The sequence below is a fragment of the Taudactylus pleione genome, unplaced genomic scaffold (genome assembly GCF_031769625.1).
Source record: "Taudactylus pleione unplaced genomic scaffold, aTauple2 ptg000216l, whole genome shotgun sequence".
Classification (NCBI taxonomy): domain Eukaryota; kingdom Metazoa; phylum Chordata; class Amphibia; order Anura; family Myobatrachidae; genus Taudactylus; species Taudactylus pleione.
This window is the reverse complement of record NW_028284618.1, coordinates 7,870,371-7,893,689: the sequence shown is the minus strand read 5'-3', so window position 1 is coordinate 7,893,689 and position 23,319 is coordinate 7,870,371. Positions and strand designations below refer to the sequence as shown.

General features: G+C 45.0%; 1 protein-coding gene across 2 annotated transcripts in view; it reads right to left on the bottom strand.

Annotated features, from left to right (window-relative positions):
• Window positions 1-23,319, bottom strand: part of SLC25A40 (solute carrier family 25 member 40) — a 57,289-nt gene that overhangs the window by 15,354 nt on the left and 18,616 nt on the right. For both annotated transcript variants that reach the window (XM_088478628.1, XM_088478629.1), the window contains exons 4-6: window positions 22,469-22,575; window positions 9,262-9,329; window positions 1,266-1,387 (exon numbers count right to left, since the gene is read on the bottom strand). In XM_088478628.1, the coding sequence (XP_088334754.1) occupies window positions 1,266-1,387; window positions 9,262-9,329; window positions 22,469-22,575 (297 nt within the window). The remainder of the gene's footprint in view (window positions 1-1,265; window positions 1,388-9,261; window positions 9,330-22,468; window positions 22,576-23,319) is intronic.

The following is a 23,319-nucleotide window of genomic DNA, read 5'->3' as shown; positions in this document are numbered from 1 at the left end:
TAGATATTGTGCCCTCTCCGATTACTAGGGCAGAGGGTTCTGGTTTAGCTTGATAGATATAAACAATTACCGGTTCAGATATTAACTTGCACAGAGAGCTTTGTAGACCAAATGCACGTGTGTGTTTCTGTCCGCACTGATACTTTAAAGGAAGTTTACTGTTTTTGGTTTGGAACCAAATAGTTTTATGATTTAAAGTGCACTCATCTCCTACGCACACTGGAAGCAGCCATTTTGTGTAAAAAAAACCCACAATCATAAGATTGCAGCAGGGGCGTATTAGGAGAGGAGGGGGCACGTGTGCAGTCTCTGCCCCCTCCTGTTTACCTGGCGGCCGGCAGTGCTCGGAGCACAGCAGTAGACTCTCTGGGCACTAGTAGACTCCAGCGCTGTGCCAGAGTCTACTGGACATGCGCAGTTCACTGTCAGAAATGGAGCAGGAGCCATTTTCCCAGCGATTTCCCTACTGCGCAAAACTCCAGGAAAATGGCCACCGCACCATTTTGCCCGTGATTTGTACAGCGTTGCTACCGCCGACGCAGGGCTCCGGAGGGGTAAATGTTGAATAAATGGGTACAGGGAGTGCGGTGTGGGCACCCATTATAGATGTGTCAATTTACTAGGAACATCACTGAGAAACTTTAGAAACTTCATACGCCCTGAGGATGGTCCTATGTCACAGACCATTAACAGGCTGAATATTGGTACACAAAATGGCTGCCTTCCAGATGATGGGTCCACTGCAGCACAATGTCTGATACAGAGGTAAGTTTGGAACATAGCCAAGTAATATATAAAATGTTATTTAGTGTAATTAAATTATACAGTAACTGACTAAAGAAATGTATATTGTACTAAATATTATGTTGGCACAAAAACAGACAAATCTCAGGTGCACAACTCCAAATTATTGATAATATATAAATGCAATAAAATTTTGCAATCAATAGAGGTTGTTGGCATAATCTTGGCCAAGGTTATGGGCCTACCCACCATATCCGGGTAACCTCTTTAGGGTAGGTCCCTAACATACTAGGATTCAAATCCAGAGCGCAGGACCCCCCCCAAACTGGTCCAGCTAAGCCGCCCCAGGGCACCGCCATAGTAAGAAAAGTGCAGTGTAAAGAGATAGTTAGGAGCAGCTACTGCTGCATATAAAGAATGAAAATAAAAAAGTGAAGTACATATATAATAAACACACAGTGAAGGGTTAAAATGTGTTATAAATAAATAATATGTTGCCAGAAATTTGAAGTAGGCCTCACATCTGGCTACGGCTCCAGCGATGAGACAGGCACTTTCTGTGCTATTCATTCGATGTATCAATAGGTCCCGTAGCTGGTCGTAACAGGTGAAGTAAATTGCAGTAGCTGGTACAGCCATTACTCTGTGACAAATATATAAAAAACATACAATGAACATCAGAATTATATGGGATGCTGGACAACTAAGCGACATTCACGTGCAGTCTAGTAACAAATTTAAAGCTATTAGTATAATGCAGGTTTATGTAACCTTTGCATGTTGGGACTTGTAGTGACATAGCGTCTCCTCTCACACCACATGATCTTCCACCTAAGTGAATTTCTACCATCAATTGTATTTTTATATTACTATTGTTAATTTTAATTTCATATTATTTAATATTTTATAACATTTGTTTATTATTTGGTTTACACGCTCGCACATCCATCTTATAAAATAATTACTTGATTTTTATTTAACAGTTTAGTTTTATTGTGAATGGATGGATTGTTTTTTTTCTTCAGAGTTTATTCAGGTTTTTGCTTCAGTTTATTAATCATTTGATATATTTTCCAGTTTTTTTGTTTTTTTTTTATATCAGCAGCATAAAATTAAAGGGGAGGGTAAATATATTTATGCAGATGACCACCAAGAGGTAACCAGGGGTAAACGCCACCATGTGGGTGACTGGATGACGGGTCGCACATGCGGCTACAAGGTCTCAGACTGACCAAGAAACATGAAAAATATAAAACACAGATCATTAATAATTTATATACTAACACGTTAAACCTAGTAAGTAAGAAGCAGAGATTGGGGGGAATTCAATTAGCCACCGTCATTTACCGAGGGCTAATTGATTCCCCGAGGCTTTTCAATTAGCCCGGAAGGCAGCGTGCAGGCACTTAACGAGTATTTATTTTCGGGTCTGATATACGCGATAATTAGCCTGTTATCAGGCGCAAACTGTGGGCTAACACATAGGGACGGGAACTTTTCCCGGATTCTGTGTATTAACACCCTTTAACAGATAATTTGTTGGGCGAGAAAAAAGGTCTGAAATTTAATAGTCCCGGTCTTTAAAGCCCGAGGTTACCACCTTTTTTCATGCTCAATAAATTATTGAGGCGAATAGTGTCAGTTAATATGGAGATAATAAACACTACGCTTCACGTAGCACGGTCCGGTTGTACGAGCTGCTTATTACTGTAAACATAATTTATGTGATTATTATTTCTTCTTTTTCCATCATTATACAACCGTTTCAAATTTCCTTCTAAATGGTGGTAAATTATATTTAAGCAAACATTTCTGGATAAGATAAGATTCTGTATATATTGATCCATTACACATTAAAACCCGCATTTATAGATTATAGCATTTACATAGCATAATTGCTATGATATGCCCATTACTGATGTGCGTATTAAGATTTGTTTCAATTTATTTGATTTAATGACTGGCTTAGCTTGCAGCTGTAATAACCAGACTGGCTGTACTATGGGAGTAAGAAATTGGTTAAGCAATGTTAGCAAAGGTCAGTATAGAGTGGAACTATTATTGTCTCTGAAGAAATCGCCAGCTGTTGATGGAACGAGTCAGCCAATGAATATGTATTTGGTTGAACCGTAGAGAGATTTCATTAATATTTATTTTCCAGCATGAAAAGAAAAGCCCAGTGTGAATAGAGCTGTGAGATTAACTATATTATAATTTGTCATCTCATGGTTATCTGCTAATTCAGTGGGACTGTGCACTAGCTTCTAACACGGAGGATCATTACAGAGACATAATTCACTATCGCACCTGTACAACAGGAAAGTGCATATTACTTTTTCAAACTGTCTTTGCCTAGTGAACAGATATATAGGGCGAAATGTAATAGGGTCGAGTTCTATAATGTGCGAGTATAGAGCTATACTCGCACATTTTCAGAACTCACCCTATGTAATAAGGTGTGAGAACATGCACACTGGCATGTTTCTCACCCCCTAAACACGCATCCAGATGTTTTGCCATTGTGGGGATACAACTCCGGCAATGTAATAGAGTGCAAATGTTTAACTCTCACACCATTACGGTCTGGAAACTGGCAAAATAACAGACCCGCTTCAAGATAGCGAGTCTAGCCTGAGCAGGTCCAAGTTACACAGAAACATGCACAGATCCGTAAGATCTGTGCATGCTTCTGTGTGTATAAAATGACGTGCCCCTCCCTACAGGCATAGCCAGCACCAGGCACTGTTGAACCTGTCCTGGTTCTTAAATGGGGCGGCAGGGATACCATGTCAGACTATGAGAATCTTTATCATGTGTTGTCTGGATGCCGGGATATTTAATACGAGCAACAGTCGCCAGATCAGGTTAAAGCTGCTTAAATCTGCCGCTGTAGGAAAGCACTGCTTTCTCCTCGTTAGCAATAAGGAGCTTGTAATAGGGTGCGCACACCTGCAGTATCCTGTCTGAGGTTACTGTATACATCAATTAATAGAGAGCAGCAACGCGTTTCAGCAACTCCTGTGGTTTTCAAGCTGATTGCTCTCGCTCTTTAGTAGTTCCATTAAATAGCAAGATCCATTCCTTCATTAGTTGAATTGGAATTGGTTTTGTCTTTCATATATTAACCTCTTCATTTCCTTTCATAAATAAATCATGTTTATAAATAAAAACAAACTTTTTTATGTGTAAACTAAAAGAAATACAAAAATATATATTTATCTTCAATGGTATATTTTACAGATATGTGCAAGAGAGTATTATTATTTAAAATTGTTGTTTAAAAACTTTTAAACCATAGACCTACATTGAGAGAATCTTAAATCATGACAGGGTTCATATTTAGTTTCAGCCTATGGAATTATGCATAAAGGCAGTTGTCTTGCTACTTTAAATTTAGAATTCTTAGTAAACCTCAGATATATGCGGAAAATTAGGTTTTCTAAAGTTCAAAAAAATTTAAACTAGCAAGACAACTCCTTTATACATAATGCCATAGGCTAAAAAACAGGAAGGTCCGGCTCTCCCTGGAGATAAAGGGTCAAATGTAATAGGGTGAGAGTTTAGCAGTAACACTCTCACACTAATACATTGATCCAGTTCTATTTTCAAAACAGGAAACACTTGGATGAGAGTTTAAATCTTGAGAGTTTTTTGAGTCTGTAAAACATGCGACACTGTTCTGTGACTTTATTACATTGGCTGAGCTTAAACATGTGACAGTTTTCGCTCACATTTTCTAAACTCTCACCCTATTACATTTGGCCCTGTGTATCAGGCTGGGTGCCCGCACATAAGTATTCAAATCAATATCCAAAAGATGGTGCAGCACTCCCGGCATAAACAATTACAGGTCACAGCGGCATGTACTTTCAACGTTTCAGTGCCTTTAATACATACAGCGGCACTTTCATCAGGATGAAAGTGAATATCAACTCTGACATTATTTAAGAATCTCTAAATGTAGGTCTATGGCTTGAAATTAAAAAAAAAAAAAGATTTTCAATGATACGCTTATGCACATAGGTGTAAAAGATTATACTGTTGAAGATATATATATATTTTTGTATTTAGTTTATTTTACGTATAAATACACATTTGACTTTATTTATAAATACAAATGAAGAGGTTAATATATGAAACACAAAACCAATTAATCTAATAAAGGAATGGATCTTGCTTTTTAATGGGACTACTACTGAGTGAGAGCAATCAGCTTAAAAAACCACAGGTGGCTGAAACGCGTTGCTGCTCTCTATTACTTGATATATGCAGTCACCTCAGACTGGGTAGGGCAGGTGTGCGCACAATATTACAAGGAGATAAAGAAGTAAGCGGTGTTTTCGTACACTGGCGGATATAAGCAGCTTTACCCTGATCTGGTGACTGTTACCCACATTAAATATCCCGCCATCCAGACAACACATGATAAAGCGAAGCCGGGGCCGAACTTGGATTCTCATATTTGGATAAGGTTTCCCTAGCGCCACTGGTCATATTGCCGAAGATGACCCTCCGGTAACTTTTAAAACTGTGAGGTCCCACTTTGCTGGCGCTGGCTAAGCATGAGCAATAGCTCTCATACTGTATATAGGTGGCCCTCAGTCCTGGGAAATTACCAGTATATTCCTGAAGAATATAGAGAACCCACCACTATACACAGTGACTATTGTGAAGTCTAAAACAGGACTATAAACTGTATGTTACATAATCTCATAATATGGGACTTTAAACAACGGCGGAGCAGCTGCATATTTAAGAGACTGTTACTCCTGTGACGTTCAGTACATTGTTTCCAATGCTCATGTGATATGTCTATTAGGAAAAATATAATGTATGACAAAGAAACAATTAGATACAACAGATACTATAATTCCAGAGCTTGGCCTGAATTTGAATGATTATTTGTGTAAATGTTTTTCTACGAATAGACAGGATCTGAGATTTCATAATTAAATTAAATGTAATATATGTGCATGTTGGTTTAGTTGACCTCTTATATTATTCTTTATATGACACTTTCTACGGTTTTTAAAAAGTATACAGTCCCAGCTCAGGTTAGCTTTTTTGTTATGCTGCTTTTATACATACAATGTGCCATGTATAGATAGGATTATTGCACATTTTTTGTCATATTATGCATCATTGACCTTATTAATAATCTTTATACAGCACCAGCATATTACACAGCTTACAGTCTAAATTCTATACCATTAAAAGAACCATTAACCTGCCTGTGAGATGCGAAAGAACCAATCGCATGGCTGCATTACGGAGTAATGGCTGGTGATACGCCCTAGAACAGTTACAGGGGGCGTGATAGTAATTGAATTGACCTTGTATAATATATTATTGTCTATATTTGTCTCTCACACTTTAGCGGCCATCTCCAATCGCCTACATGTACTATAATCTCCCCAGACATTTTACAACTAATGCCGACACCTTCTGTTGATGGATTTGGGATCAGCAGTGAAATATTGATTTTTTTAAGCATTTCATCAGGCAATTTAAAAAAAAATATTGCAATAAATAATAGAATATTAAAATTTTCTATTCTAATATTACAGTATTTACAATATTAGTACAGGTTGCATCTCCCATATCCAAAATGCTTGGGACCGGGGGTATTTTGGAGATCAGAATATTCCGTATTTTGGAATATTTGCATACCATAATGAGATATCTTGGGAATGGGACCCAAATCTAAACACAGAATGCACAATTTCACAGAAATCTCCAGCAAAGTGCTAATTAGCACTGCAGATCGCAGTCTCCTTCATTTTCAATAGGGATGACAATCTCAGCCCTATGTACTAAAAAAGCTAAACTTTCAGAGTTTGGCTCCAGTTGTTTACACCATCTTCAGATGATGTCTCACTCGCAGTCCCTGGCCGATGCATGCATAGTGTCAGCTTCCCCCGGAGAAGTTTTTTACTTTTGTGAAAGACTTCTATAATATGCCGGGGATATAACTTGTAGGGACAGCGGTTACCGCAACCGCTGTCACTGAGAGTTCCCCTTTGTACATAGCCGCACTGCTGTGATTATTAATACATAGGCCCCTTAGTGCTTTATCTCTTATATCAGAAGAAAGTAACATTATTACAATTTTATGATACATTGTGGTAAACATTCTACATATTTTAAGAGAGTATATCTATTTAATTTTTTAGATATGTGATTTATGTGTGTATGTAAACACATTTGCATATTAAAGGTTGGTTTTTTTTTTAGAGAATATAAATAGTACCCTTGGATATTTTATTATTTGGAGATCTGAAGTGCTGCTTTCAAACAATTAATCTTGCTCGTTTCAACATTTAAACCACTCAGAGGGTTAATAATAATGAGTTCTGCAAGTGTTTAACCATTTAAATAGTGCCTTTGATTTTGGTTATTTATACGTGGCGAACTGTCCCAAAATTTCTACTTGTGGTCCCCAAAAATGTCCGCTGTAGCTGAAATTCCAATAAAAATCTAAATACCTGTGCCAGCAAATAACCCAAGTGTGTGTGTGTCTTTAATCTGCCCATTGAGCACACGGACACCATGTGAGCTGGGCACCGGATGACTGGACCAACCCTCTGTGTGCAGCTTAACAGGCATATTCCTAGCAACAATGTTCCTAGACTGTGTAGCTGACGCAGAAGTGAGCTGTGAGGAGACAAACGTGTTTTACATGGAATTGGTAACTGTTACTGGTAGAAGGAGCCCTCATAATGGGAGAAATTGCTGCTACAAAACTACGCTCATAACAAGAAAACACACAAATGAGCCGTGAACACAATCTCTTGTAATGTTTGTTCAGTGATAGCGGTATAAGCTATTCCCACGCAATACTATAAAAATCATTTATGATTGATTACACCAATTACTTCTGCACATTTTTTCTTGATGTTTTTTCTTTGTTTTTCCACCATAATATTTTTTCAGAGCCTGGTCAGAGAGAACCTCACGTCGATTTTCTGCATACATAAAGTATTATTCTATAGCAAGCTGCTGGCAAAGAATACCGTCCCGAGATGCTAAACTGCCTTTAAAGGGCCACTAAACCTGAACCACAAATGACCATATATAAAAATAGTAAAACGTTTCCATAACTTGAGAAAAATTTTAATGTTTGAAATTGTATTTCATTTGCTGCGCAGCTGAATGTAAGGTACTGCTCTCTGTTATCAACTACTTCCTGCAAAAAGTGTCTACAAGAGGCTGACTGCAGTTTTATTCAATGGGATTACAGACAGGATCGATACAGTTATGGTGCCTTTACACTAGATTATATTATGACCCGCACAATGCCGTCGTCACTTTTGACACAGATGCAGGCACGGATCAGCGAGATCCATCCATGAATCTGTGATAAAAAAAAAAATTAATAAAAAGTGTAAAAAATTAAAAAAACAAAAACGATGTGCCCCACGCTCCCTAAAGCACAACCAGCCCCGGACTTCTCTGAGCCGGTCCCCTGTATTTAGCACAACCAGCACTGTGCTCAGCTGAGCCGGTCCGGATTTTGGAAATACAGGGGACAAAAAGAGTAGGGATCCCCTGTATTATTCATAACCAGCACTGGGCTCTTTCTAGCGGGGGAGTAATGCCACAGCCAGGGGAACCATTTCACCGAGCATTACCCCTGACCGCTAGTCAGCCCAGGCTGGGGATGTGGGGACCGCCCCAAAAAAAGGGGTCCCCCTCTCCAAGGCACCCCAGGCCTGGGCTGATAGCCTGGGGCTATCCCCAAGACCCCTGGAGCAGTGAGTTCCGGGTTGATTTGTGTAAAAATTTGGTGCAAATGAAAGAAGTGAAAATATTGTCTTTTGCAGTAGAACTACAGGCCCCATCAAGCTTTCCCCGCATGCTGGTACTTGGAGAACCACAAGTACCACCATGCGGGGCATTATGGGCCCACTGGTACCTGTTATTCACCTGCAAAATAAATATTTAAAAAAAAAAAAAAAGACACACTTACAAACACCGTGAGAGTACAATTTTATGAACACATACTGTACAAGCACACTGACATTCACACTCACTATCACACATACCTACCTAGTATCCCTGTAGCCATTCACGTACACTTGTCCAAATAGAAATCCACTTATGCCTGTAAAAAAAAAATTCCATACTCCCCTCTTCCTTGCGTGGATTACGTCCTCTTCTATCCATTTAGGCATACGCGGTCTTCGTAAAATAAAAAAAACAAATTGACCTGGACCATTGAACAAGTACTGTCCTCTAAGGACAGTACTTACCGAATGACCAATAAGCTGCGGGATTTCACTATAGAAACCCTGGTGCTGAGCGCTCATTGGCTGAGAGAGGCAAGCACAAAGTTTTGATCTCAATCAGCTGCAGCTCTGACATTGTTACACATTGTGTTAGTAACAGGAGAGGTTTTATTACTAACAGAAAGGTCCAAAATTACTTTTTACACTTCTTTAATATTTACTTTCCTTTAAGCAGTAAATCCATCTAGCCCCAGCAAAAAGCTATGAAGAGCACGAGCGTGGCACTTACAGTGTTGGTGGAAGCCCACTCCACAGTGATCGGACCCCTTCTTTTCTGACAATCTGGACAAACGCATCCTGTAGAGGATAAACCAACATGTGAATATGGGACATGTGATTTGCAGACAATTTAACATCATTTCTTTAAAAGTGGAATTAAACCCAGAAAGTGTATGTTGTAGAGAATGATGACCTGGCAAGGGCTGGCTGGCAACTTTTAGCCTGTGGGGCAAATGCAATGAAGTGGCCCCAGGTTTTCTACCAGCCGTCACTGATTGCCCCTTGCATAGCTGTCTTTCATGCCAGGTTCTTCCATATAACACTGAGCCACTTGCAGCACACACTGACCTCACACACTGACCCATGTCTCTCCTCAGCTCCTCACCCCCCCGTCTCTCCATGTCCTCCCTTACCTCCTACCCCATGTCTCTCCATGGCCTCCCTAAACCCCCCCCCACCCTCCTGTGTCTCTCCATGACCTCAGCTCCCTCCACCCCCTCTGTGTATCCATGTCCTCCCTTACCTCCTACCGCGTGTCTCTCCATGGCCTCCCTTACCTCCTACCCCGTGTCTCTCCATGGCCTCCCTAAACCCCCCCCACCCTCCTGTGTCTCTCCATGACCTCAGCTCCCTCCACCCCCTCTGTATCTCCATGTCCTCCCTTACCTCCTACCCAGTCTCTCTCCATGGCCTCCCTAAACTCCCCCCACCCTCCTGTGTCTCTCCATGGCCTCAGCTCCCTCCACCCCCTCTGTATCTCCATGGCCCTCGGCTCTCAAAGTGTGTCTCTCTACCATAGTCTCCCTCAGCTCCCTCCCCTACACGTGTCCCTCAGCAGTCACACTTTCCTCTCCTAACCAGGCCTGGTCCATGCTGGGTCTGCTGAGCACCTCATTGCAGCGGCAGTGGCTCCTCCTGTGGCCTTCTGTCGCAGCAATCGAACATCAGGATGCCACGCACGCGCTGTAAACAGAACAAAAACAACTATTGCGCTGGGTCACATGTCCCGGTGACCCGGCCCCTTCATGTTTGCGCCCAGTGCCAGATTAAGTTCCACATGGGCCTGAAACTGACATTTATGCAGGGCCCTATTGTGTGGTAGCGGAAGTGTGTGACCTGCACTGTGGTCATCTTACCATCAACCACCTCCATCTTTCTCCCCACTGTGCTTATATAAAGTATGCACCACCTGTTATTTTATTGGGCATTAAATAAAAATATTTATTAAAGTACAGACACACAGACACATACAGTGATCACACTGACAAATATTACAGTATAGTATGTGACTCAAAGGGACCCATAATGTAAAAAAAATTATGTCCTATATCATGGTTTCAGGACCCATCATAATGTAAAACAGTTGGAGAGAAATAACAAAACAATTATGTAACCAACGTATATGTTGAGCACAATGCTTAGGCTTTATTTAAGCAGGTCTCATAACTTTACAAACATTCAGGAGCTTTTACCTTAATGATACTTGCAGTGTAGTTTAGGACACAAGGGGAGCAGTAAGTCATACACACAGACTGCATGCTTCAGCGTTACAGGGCAGAACGGCCGTTTTCTTGCCAGGTGTGAAATTGAACTAAAGCATGGAAACTGGTGGGTCCTTACAGACGGCACGGGCACAGCACGGTCGCCGTGTTACAGCCGGGAATATCCACTGAGCAGGACGGCTGCCGTGCCGTGTCCTGCCGTCCCTGCAAGGCAGGCAAGTATATAGTACAATGTTTCCTTTCACACACACCGGCCGTCCTGTACTGCTGCTGCTACGCATCCCCAATACATGAAGAAAAAAACCCCCAGAACATTAAAAAACGGCTCAAACCCCTTGCACGTGAAATGCACAGAGTGCCTGAAGAAAACCGGACGGCTTTTGCCCTTGTTTTTTGCCAGCCGGTTGATGTGAAATAGCCAGGGGTGAAGACAGGGCCGTTTCTAGGGGCGGGCGACCCGTGCAATCGCACGGGGCGCTCCGCCCTGACCTCTTCTGCTTAGGCGAAACTGCCTCGGCCGCCATTTTGCAGCTGTATTGGCCGGGAATCAGGGCGGCGGTAATGCTGCTCAGACTAACAGGGAGCGGAGAGAACCTTCACAGTATGTAGCTCCGCCTTCCCTGTGTAGCACCAATCGAATCAGCCCTCTGGTGTCTGGTGCACGAGCGCGCGGTGACGACGACGTCGGACCATGCGCGCTCGCGTGTCAGTGAGGAGCGGAGGAAGATGTTTTAACTTGGTTACCTACAACCGGAGGAGGAGGAAGTGCCGCCGTAGCCTCACCCACGCTGTCTCCTTACAGAAGGAAGTGTCAGGTGAGGGAGGGGGGGTGGTAGTGTCAGGTGAGGGAGGGGGGGTGGTAGTGTCTGGTGAGGGAGGGGGGGTGGTAGTGTCTGGGGAGGGAGGGGGCTGGTAGTGTCTGGGGAGGGAGGGGGCTGGTAGTGTCTGGGGAGGGAGGGGGCTGGTAGTGTCTGGGGAGGGAGGGGGCTGGTAGTGTCTGGGGAGGGAGGGGGCTGGTAGTGTCTGGGGAGGGAGGGGGCTGGTAGTGTCTGGGGAGGGAGGGGGCTGGTAGTGTCTGGGGAGGGAGGGGGCTGGTAGTGTCTGGGGAGGGAGGGGGCTGGTAGTGTCTGGGGAGGGAGGGGGCTGGTAGTGTCTGGGGAGGGAGGGGGCTGGTGGTGTCTGGGGAGGGAGGGGGCTGGTGGTGTCTGGTGAGGGAGGGGGCTGTTGGTGTCTGGTGAGGGAGGGGGCTGTTAGTGTCTGGTGAGGGAGGGGGCTGGAAGTGTCTGGTGAGGGAGGGGGCTGGAAGTGTCTGGTGAGGGAGGGGGCTGGAAGTGTCTGGTGAGGGAGGGGGCTGGAAGTGTCTGGTGAGGGAGGGGGCTGGAAGTGTCTGGTGAGGGAGGGGGCTGGAAGTGTCTGGTGAGGGAGGGGGCTGGAAGTGTCAGGTGAGGGAGGGGGCTGGAAGTGTCAGGTGAGGGACGGGGATGGGAGGAATCAGTGGAGTGAGTGGGGAGTGAGGAAGTCATGGTGAGAGGAGCCAGATAATGGAGGCTGTTTGATCTGTCAGGTTTTGAAGGGAGATAAATAGAGACAGGTGGTGGAGCGGAATGAGAGGACTCAGACGACTTGGATAATGGAAAAGGTGGGAGGAATTAGTTAATGTGTTGGGGTATATGGAAGTCGGCTAAAGGAAGGGGATGAGCAGAATAAGATAATGGCACAAAACCTCTGAACCACCGCCCGGCCTCTTGCGTGTGTCGGGTGCCCGCCTGCCCGTGCAGGGCACTTGGTGCCTGTCCCCCGCCAGTAGGTCTCTGCAATGTCCAGTACATGATGCAGAGTCCGGAATTGTACCTCCGCCGCCTGCCAGGTAGAGGTGTGCTCGTCCTGTGCTTTTAGTACAACTAAAGGATTTATGCTTGCACCCTCCTGATCATGCGAGCAAAAATCCAATTAAAGTGCTGGACGCGATGCTGTTTTTCAGTTTAGCACGGCGCTGACATCGCAGCACTTCAGTTGGAAAATGCACACTTAAACATCTGGCTCAAGGTGCGCTAACCAGCATTTCCCAACTTAGTGTTGGGCGCAGGAGAAACAATTGAATAGCTGTGGGAACTTCTTTTTTGCATGGCCAAACCCCTCATGACACATGCCCCTTATGTCTTGTGACCACGACCATTTTTTTGGGAGTGCACCTTCTGCGTGCACACATATTAGTTCTCTATACCCCTACATGAAAATATCCACTTCAACCACAGTGTATGTGTGTGTGTGTGTATATATATATATTTATATTTATATATATATATATATATATATATATATATATACACAGACACACGCACACGCAACTAAAAGCTTTTGACAGTTTTAGTGAAAATATTATAACGGGGGGGGCGCATTTTGAATGCTCGCACTGGGAGCCAGATTGGCTAGAAACTGCCCTGGGTGAAGATTGGATGGCCCTGGCTGTGAGTTAAGACATCAGCAATTCAATTTCTATTTACATCACCTTCCAAAAGCACCAAATCTATGGATATACAACCACATGCACATAAAACCATCCTACCACCAACAAAACTCACTCTTCCCCTGCTGTTACATCAGAGATTTCCAACTCGTGGCACACCGAGGATGCTAAAATTACCACTATCCGTTTTACTGGAGAATGAGAGTTTAGAGGCCTGTCCAAGTATGTGCCCCTGAGAGTACCACATTCCTCAGTCCAAGACAGGACCGAGCCACCCCCTGGTCCTTGAAGCTACTTTTATACCGTGGTGAGCTGGCGGATGCCAATTCTCTGCACATCCAAAGTGAAACAAGCAGAGTGCCCAAGAAAGTTCACCACTGAGGAGTGAGTGAGGAACAGAAAGAGGAGGGACAAAGCAGCCGTCTTGGCTGCTTCACAGAGTCCGGGGCATGCGACGGGGGATTCAAGAGTCCCCACTGAATATGGCAGCGATAGGCAACTATTGGTTCAACAGGCTCTGTGTCAGAGGGGTCTATCGGTGGTCACCCTGCTAGCACAACACAATCCTCTCTGCTAAGGGACCAGCCAGCATTTGCCCCATGTGATGACTGATGGGACTAGAGGCAGCTGGGAGATGTCAAAGCAGGGCTGATGCTGGGAGGAAATGACTGAGTCAAGGTGCAGCAACTCATCTATGAATGCATGGGGACTGACAGAGCCAGATTTTATTGGCTGCAGTGCGTTCTACGTTACCCGCTCATATTGAAAAAAGGAGTTGCTCGTTGCCCATATCACGTAAAGATGTGCTATTGCACATCATACTTGCCTACGTTTGAAAAAGCATTTCAGGGAGAGTGTGAAAGCATCACCTATGAGTGCGGTGGTAAAGTGGGCGTGTACTGCTACATCTGAGGGGCGTGTCAAAAAACTGATTTACATCCACATGTAAACAAGCCCCAAAGCAGTTAGTATGATCTATTTGTTGTTGAAAACACAGATACTTTTCAGAAAATACATGTAGCAATAGGGATTAATAGGGATCATTGTGCCTTATAACCAATGCAGGGAAATCATACTAATGATCCCACTCGTATTTTAATATAAAACAGTTTTATAATGGGGGTAAGGTACAATCAGGGAGATTGTCAGACTCTTCAGGGAGATTGCTACTATTTCAGGGGGTCTCCCTAACAATCAGGGAGAATTGTCAAGTATGTTGCACATAAGTACGATTGCTGACATGTGTGCATATATATTATATATTATAGTATAAGGAGAGCACTCACCAGTCTTCTTAGTATACAAAAGTGAAAAAACTTTTTAATAGCTCACATCATGCCACAAGTCCATTTAGGCGACATTTCGGGCCACACCGGACCCTTTGTCAAGACACAGAGACAATAGGATTTGTCCAAAGTTTTTTCACCTTTCTATACCAAGAAGACTGGCGAGTGCTCTCCTTATACTATAATATATTATAACATGCTGTGGATGGTTTCTGCGACATAGCTTGAGATTTAACACCCCAGCAAAACTGGATGGAAATTATTTGGGAGTGCCACTCTGACTGTTTGCTATGTGTATGTATATATATATATATATATATATATATATATATATATATATATATATATATATATATATGTATATATACACACACACACACACACATACATATCTATAAAATATATATATCTATATTAATATATACAACATAATTGTGTTATAATGTCATGTCTCCTCAGTGTGCAAACCCCAATGGCTTCAAGTGCGAGAACGACAGGACTGCCTTTGGAGAGGAAGACTGGCTGCCGGGGTAAGTATGGGAGTGGTGGGGTGAAGGGGATTTTGAGACAGCCATGATGGGGTGGGGGTCAGGATGTGGCTGCGCTGGGGGGTGCGGTGGAGGACAGCAGAGAGGGGGGTGGGATCAGCCAGAGAAAAGGTAGAGAGTGAGGTGACCAAGCAGTCATAGTCAGTAACACCTCTGAGCACATGGTCCAGAATGATCATCGGGTGGTCTGCACTGCCAAGGCTATAAGAGTGCCAGCACATAAATGGCAAGCTACCCACTGCAGTACAGAAAGCACCACCGGCAATAGAGTTGTCCTTTGCATAAAATAAATTCTAACCCAAAAATGATTTCTAATTAAATATATTTCTAATTAAATATTGTAGGAATAAAAAACATATCATGACACTGTATTCTGTATAAATAAATTGTATATTTACATAAATAAATCTGTATATTTACATTATAAGAATGAATAATAGCTGCTATACTTTTTGCTTTGAAAAGTACTGTATATGAAACATCAGTTATACATTTAGCCTGATGTACAGCCAGTGACGGGAGGTTTCTCCCAAGCCTGGTGTGTTAGATAAGATGGACGCACACTGGCTGCTTAGCACTAGACCTCTCTTGTCTCGTCACACCCACAACCTCTTTACAAGATCTTGCAGAGTTGCAAATCATTATCAGATTCATCAGTTCCAGGGGTTAGTGACTTTGTGCTCTATGCAAGCGGTTGGTGTGAGGAATACAATCCATGTAACTACTGTGCAAGGTATTGACTGCCGTTTAGAAATCTGAGTTTTTAGGCATTCTACTTCAGACATTCTGTTCTAGGATGTCTGAAGTAGTGAGGTTCTGGATTGGGGCCAGGCCACGAGGGAAGAAAATCCAAGGCCAAAAGTTCAGAAAGCCCTAGGATTAGACTTGACCACCAATATAATTATCTCTATCCCACTAAAGCAAATTTCTGAATTATATCGAGAGTACTAGGGGAAGAGTTATCAACTCTTCTAAATTAACAACCAATAAGATTCTAGCTATCATTTAATAGAATGTATTAGAGAAATTAAGAGTTCTGGTAAGAACTTACCCTTGTTAACGCTATTTCTTCGAAGTCCATAAGGTTTTGGAAGGTTGTGGGATTACCATGGGGTGTAGTTGGTTGGAGTGAGCCGTGCACCAAACAGTTAATGCTTTAGCTCCCGGAATGCACCGGCCCTCCTCCACATTTATCTCGCTCCCAGCCACAGGCAGCTAGTTTTGTAAGCAAGCCCAAGGCAGGAGTAGGAGAGAGGAGAAGGTAGAACAATCTACACAAGAAACACTCTCACAAAAGATGAGGGAATCAGTGACAGAGAGAAATTGTCAGGTGTGTCAGGGTGGGTGCCCTGTGGACCCTATGGACTTTGAAGAAATAGAGTGAACAAGGGTAAATTCTTACCATAGCTCTTAATTTCTTCTGCAGGGTCCATAGGGGGTCAACAGGGTATATCATGGGGACGTCCTAAAGCAGTTTCCCCTAAAGGTGGGGACGCTCCTGAGCAAAAAGGAGAATCCTGCGTCCAAGGGAAGCATCCTGAGAAGCAAAAGTCTCAAAGGCAAAAAAACTAAAGAAGGTGTGGACAAAAGCACACACTCTTTATTCAAATGAAAAATTTGGGATACCACTTATGGAAGGTAACCAATCCGGGTACATAGAAAAGCTCTGTTTGGGAAAAAAAAAAAAAAAAAGAGAAAAAAAAAAAAAGAAAGCACAGAGAAAACCCTAAAATCATAGGGTCATAATGTCTGGATGAGCACCCTTGAAATGTAGGGCCATATTCAATTAGCGTCGAAAATGGCAATTTTTTTTGCCATAGGGAAAACGGCCGTTTTGCGACGAAAAAACTGATTTTCGCCAAAAGAACAGGCGAAAACGCAATTGGCGAAAAAAAACTGGAGAAGTTTTCTCCATCCCAGACCAGGCGAAAAAATTGCAAAATCCCTATTTTTGGCTACAAATGCAGGATGTGTGCTACTTCCCGCATGGCTGCCAGACTTTGCGTGCCTCCCTGATGGTTGAGGTAGGCAACTGTGGTCGCATTGTCAAACTGGATTTGGACCGGCCTGCCCTGGAGAAGGTGTTGCACCTAAATGAGCGCTCTGTACACAGCTCGAAGCTCCAGGATGTTTATAGGCAGGTGACTTTCCTGGAATGTCCATCTTCCCTGAAAGGTATGATGACCTGTCACCGCGCCCCATCCACGAAGGATGGCATCTATAGTGAGGAGCTCCACTCTAGGATACAGAAGGGGCGACCCTCGTCCAGATGGGACGTCTGTAGCCATAATGAGAGGGAAAGCCGAACCTCCTGATCAGATGACACTTTCCGTTCCACGGGGAGAGAATCAACTGTTTAAGTGGCCTGGAGCGCGTATTCCACCATATCGAAGGTGGATACCATGGACCCCAGGACATGCTTGCTGAGTGAATAGATACTCTTTGATTGCAGAGCAATTTGCACACACGCAATTGCAGTACCAAAATCTTGTCTGTTGGCAGAAAGATCCTTTGTACCTGGGAATCTAGGAGTGCACACAGATATACCATCCTCAGTGTTGGAAAGAGGGAGGACTTTTTCCAATTGATGATCCAGCCATGTGCTTGCAGACAGGCAATGGCAAGTTGCAGATAGCGTTGTAAAACAGCCTGTGACTGTGCCAAAATTAAGAGGTCATCTAGGTATGGCAGGATTCTGACTCCCTGATGCCTCAGGAAGGCAGTCTTAACCGCCATTATCTTGGTAAAGACCCAAGGGGCCGTTGACAGACCAAATGGCAGTGCCTGAAACTGGTTATGTCGCTGCAGAACAGCAAACCGTAAAAATCACTGGTGGAATGGCGTAATAGGCACATGCAAATACGCATCATGAATGTCCAGGGAAACCATAAAATCCACAGGTTCCATTGCCAGAACAATAGCCCGTAGAGTTTCCATGCCGACTTAGGCACTTCGATAAACCTGTTGAGGAGTTTGAGATTCAGAATAGGCCGAGGAGACCCATTCGGCTTCTGAATTAAAAAGAGTGGAATAGAAACCAGTTCCTCGAAGAACTGTAGAAACCGATATTACCACACCTGAACTTAGCAGGGAGTGAATGGCTTCCTTGAAGGCCTGGGCTTTGATGGGGTCTGATGGAAGACCTGTACAAAAAAATTGCTGGGTAATTTTTTTTTTTAGTCTCCGGAAAGTGAGAGCGTATCCACGAGAGACCACTTTTCTGACCCAGGCATCTGTGGTTGTCTGATGCCATGAGTCGGTGAACCGCAGAGTTGGCCACCCACCCTGGGATCCCCCAGGGGAAGGCCTGCCCCATCTGGCGGAGGGTTTGTCATCAGACTTAGGAGCTGGCCGCCTGGCCGCCCAAGGCTGATTAGATATAGATTTGTTGGCCTTGACTGAAGCAGGCTGCCTTGGAAAGGGTATAATAGGTATTACCGCCGGCCACATGGTTCAAATCCCGACAGCGGCTGCCCGGCAAGGGTGAAGATCCCAATTGTCCCTAAGATAAGTATCGCTAACCTAATTCTACCCCCTAACCCTCCCTTAGGGTTGCCTAACCCTAACCTCCCCCCCAGTGCCTAACCCTAATCCCCCCTCTAAGTGCCTAACCCTAACCTCCCCCCGGGGGTGCCTAACCCTAACCCCCCTTCCCCGCTGCCTAAACCTAACCCTCCCCCCCTGCGGCTGTCCGCGCCCGGCTTACCTTCGTTCAGTATGCCGGGCATCGGTCTTCCGGCGTATGGTTAATGACAGGCGTCGAGTTTTCGACGCCCGTCATTAGTACCACACCAGGATTAGAGAGTCTGGAAGCCGGCGGTCAGCGTTTAGACCGTCGGCTTCCAGACTACATCCCCTTGGAAGGTCCTTTAGCCCTAGCCGGCCTAGTAATAGCGCCAGAAAACAAGTAAACAGACTTAAGACAAGTCTGTAGCATCCATAAGGGAGGATGCGGATGGTATAGGCAACGTAGAGCTCTTAACTAAACTTGCCACATGAGAATCCATCATAGGAGGGACTTCCCATTTAGTACACTCACCAGGTGGAAGAGGGTAAAGAGACGCTAGGGAGGATGTGGACGTTATAGGCAACGTAGAGCTCTTAACTAAACGTGCCACTTGAGAATCCACCATAGGAAAGACTTCCAATTTAGTACACTCACCAGGGGGAGAGGGTAAAAAGACCCTAGTATTCTTGGAATCAGTATGTTAAGAGTATTCCATGCAGTGGCGTAACTAGGGTATGAGGCTCCCCTTCCCACAAGGGGCGTGACCACTGAAAAATGTGGCGTGTCAACATGACACACACCCATTTCTCGTCACTCTGGAAACATTCCTTTCCATTTCCATTCCATATGCACCTTAATGTAGTGCCCCCAGTAGTGGTCCCCCTTATGTAGGCCCCCAGTAGTGCTCATACGCCCCTCCCCAGTAGTGGCCCCCCCTTATCCAGGCCCCTTATGTAGGCCCCCAGTAGTGCTCATACGCCCCTCCCCAGTAGTGGCCCCCCCTTATCCAGGCCCCCAGTAGTGATCCCCCCTATGCGGTGCCCCTATTACAGTGCCCCCAAGAGTGGTCCCCCTTATGCAGGCCCTCAGTAGTGCCCCTTTTACAGTGCCCCCAGTAGTGGTCCCCCCTGTGCAGTGCCTCTTGTGACCACAGTAGTTAGCCCCTTATATAGTGCCCCCAGTAGTATTCCCCCCTATGCAGTGTCCCCAGTAGTGGTCCCCCCTATGCAGTGCCCCTTATATGGTGCCCCCAGTATTAGGCCCCCCATGCATGTCCCCAGTAGTGGTCCCCCCTATGCAGTGCCTCCAGTAGTGCCCTTTATATAGTGCCCCCAGTAGTAGCCCCCCCTGCAGTGCCCCCAGTAGTGGTCCCGTCCGATACAATGTCCCCAGTAGTGGTCCCCACTATGCAGTGGCCCTTATATGATGCCACCAGTAGTAGGCCCCCCTCCCATGCATGACCCCTGTAGTGATCCCCCTATGCAGTGCCCCCAGTAGTAGTACACTCCCCCCCGATGCAGTGCCTCCAGTACCCTTTATATAGTGCCCCCAGTAGTCCCCCCCCATGCATGTCCCCAGTAGTGGTCCCCTCTATGCAGTGCCCCCAGTAGTGCCCTTCATATAGAGCCCCCAGTAGTAGCCCCCAATAGTGGTCCTTCGATGCAGTGCCCCCCAGTAATGGTCCCCCCTGATACAGTAGTAGTCCCCCCCCCCGATGCAGGGCCTCCAGTAGTGGTCCTCCCCCAGCAGTGCAGACAAAGACACAAATGTTAAAAAAAACCCACTTACCTGAATTCCAGCTCCGGCTTCTGCTCCTGCCGTTGTCCGATCCTCCATCTTCCAGGTCCCGCCCACTCTGCATTATGGGATAGACGTCACGACGTCTCTCCCATCACCCACTGCGGGAGCCGGTAGATGGAGCTCATGAGTGGGCGCAGCAGTCAATGAGAGTCTGTCTGACTCTCATTGGCCGCCGGCTGTGTTTTTTACTGTGTAGTGTGAACCGAACTCCGTCCGGTCAGCACTACACTGACCACAGTGTCCTGGGCCGCGGCCGGCATCACCTCCTGAGTCACCAGTCTGATGGCGCCCAGGGCATAAGCCTTGCTCGACCCCCCTACTTACGCCACTGATTCCATGCTTCCCCCATAAGCTCAGTGAGCTGTTCTGATTGAGGGAACTCAGCCTTAACCACCTTTTGTCTTTTAAACACCGAGGCTTTAGGCTTACGAGGGTTCCTCATCCTCTACTCAAGATTGATTTAACCGCCTTTACTAGAGAAGGAACATCCACTATCGAATGACGGAGGAGAACCCTGTGCATCAGCTGCCTCCACAGATGTGTCAGAATTTGAAGGCTGGATAGATTGAAATAATACATGCCGCCTATATGCTGTAGTAGCTAACGGTCTGTCCGCCTGTAACATACCTTGTTGAAAGGCGGCAGTCCTATGAGCCACATTCTGAGCTGGGTGGGCATAGGCATCCTTCCACGGAGGATGTATGGGGGGTACAAACACAGCAGGCTGCTGTGGGTACTCCACAGTGGGAGGAACTGTGGAGGCTGATAAGCGATCCACTAACTTCGTCATAACCTGTGCAAAGGAGGACCCCCAAGGTGGCTCCTGCACCGGTACTGGTAAGGTAGGCTGGAGAGGAGGTACAGTACATGACAATTAGCACACTGACCATCCTGCACAATATCCGGAGGACAAGCCTGCTCAACAGGTTATGCATGTAACCAGCACAGGGGCCGAAACCTCCTGTTTACCCTTGCCTTTGTAAGACATAGTAATATCAGTAAGCAGCACACAATAAAGTGTATAGCTAATAATGCAATGTGACACCCTTCACAAATACAAGTAGATGTGAAGTACAAATGAACCCCTACACACCTGGTAGTGATGTGTTAAGAAAGAGCAGCAGGGATAGATATAACTGACAGTCAGAAAGTTAAAGGCCGTATATCACCACAGCATAGCTAGCACAAGTCACATACAATGCAAATAAATACAAATATAAATATACTTGCAATGGACACTGACTCAACTACTCAAGCAACACTAGGCTGGTAAGATTTGAGTGCTGTATAACCTGGCTCCAGGGAGAGGTATACAGGGAGACCTGAAAACTCACCTAAGAAATCACACTGTGAGCTGGTGGAGGGGCTGTCAGGGAGAGCATAATTCCCCACTGCTGTATTAACCCCCGGGTCTAACAGACACCAGATTTTACTGCCATGGTGGTGTAGTGGGGGAGCGGTCACACCAGTTGCCCCACAACAGCAGCCTCCGGCTGGTCTCCCAGGGAAGCGCTAGCCAAGCTCCGCTGGTGCCCGCTGTAATCACCTGAGCGCTCACCGGCAGGGGTTGTAGGAGCAGTCACGCAGGCATCCATTAGGACGTTCAGCGCGACTTGCTCAGTAACAAAGTAAAAACTTTAAAACATAGAATAAAAGCTTGGGCTGTCTAACACAGACCCACTGTTCTCAAAGGTGCGACTGCTTCTGCCAGCACCAAACGAAAAAACGGTCTGCCTGTGGCTGGGGGCGGGGTATATGTGGGGGAGTACCGATGCATCCTGGGAGCTAAAACTTTAACTGTTTGGTGCACGGCTCACTTCAACCAACTACACCCCATGGTAATCCCTGTGGACCCCCTATGGACCCTGAAGAAGAAATGATCTGAATAATCTGATTTGGTTGCTATGGGCATCTGCTCTGCTTGTCCTCTTTAGATAGTTTGAGAAATCTCCACCCCTAGTGTGGAGAGATCTAGGTTTGGCAATGCCTCTAATGCATAGATCTAGGTTTAGGCAATGATTACCAATACAGACAAGTTCCAGGAGACCACAAATACTTCTCTGGATAAAACACTGTATAGTAATAATAAAGAGCCCTCATTCTTACCGCGGTTCCCCCGAATCGCCCCGGTGCTTTATACCACGCTTTGCCGTTTCCATTCGAACAAACACAAAGGTGGTCCATGAGGCCGTTGCAATAAACAAAGCAGTTCCCTAATAGAGGACATATGAGAAGTAACATTAATGCATCATAAAAGGGAGTTTTATTACCGCCCAATAAAAACGCAGAGAGCTGGTTCACAGCTCTCACACTGTAACAATGACTGAGGAGGAAATTCTAACCCCAAACACTTACATCTAAGGACGAGAACGGCCTAAACTCCTGTCCCTTAGTAATCATTACATGGCAGATAAAAACTTGTTCTTAATTCAGTGAAATATCTTTAAGGCATGTAATCAAATTAGAAGTGAAGATAACTTGCGTCAATCAAAAAGTCCAAAGGAGGTTAGGAGTATGCAGCTCGAACCTTTAGCACTCAACCAATAAGCTCCTGGAAGATAGCAGGAACAAATGTGGGGTGTTGCAGCGCTTCTCCAACCTTTAGTCTCAAGATGTGTGGCGAAAAAAATCTAGTGTACACTGTTTGAGTCCAAAAACATACACGCAAAATTTTGTTTGCAGCCCCATAGGGCAGTGCACAAAAATGTGCGAGTCTGGGGCGAATTGTGGTGCAGTTTCCAATGATTCTATGCAATGCCAGCTCGCCCTCTTCGCGGCTAATTGAATGGAGCCCAAAATGATATATGATCAACGATTGTATAATGTAATCAAACCTTGGGTAATATTGCACCGTTACCTGCCGGTGATTGCAGATAGCACTTGGTGGATTACAAAATTTCTGGTAGGTTTTCCTCAGGATACTCGGAAAGAGTTACAGAAAAATCCAACATAATGTC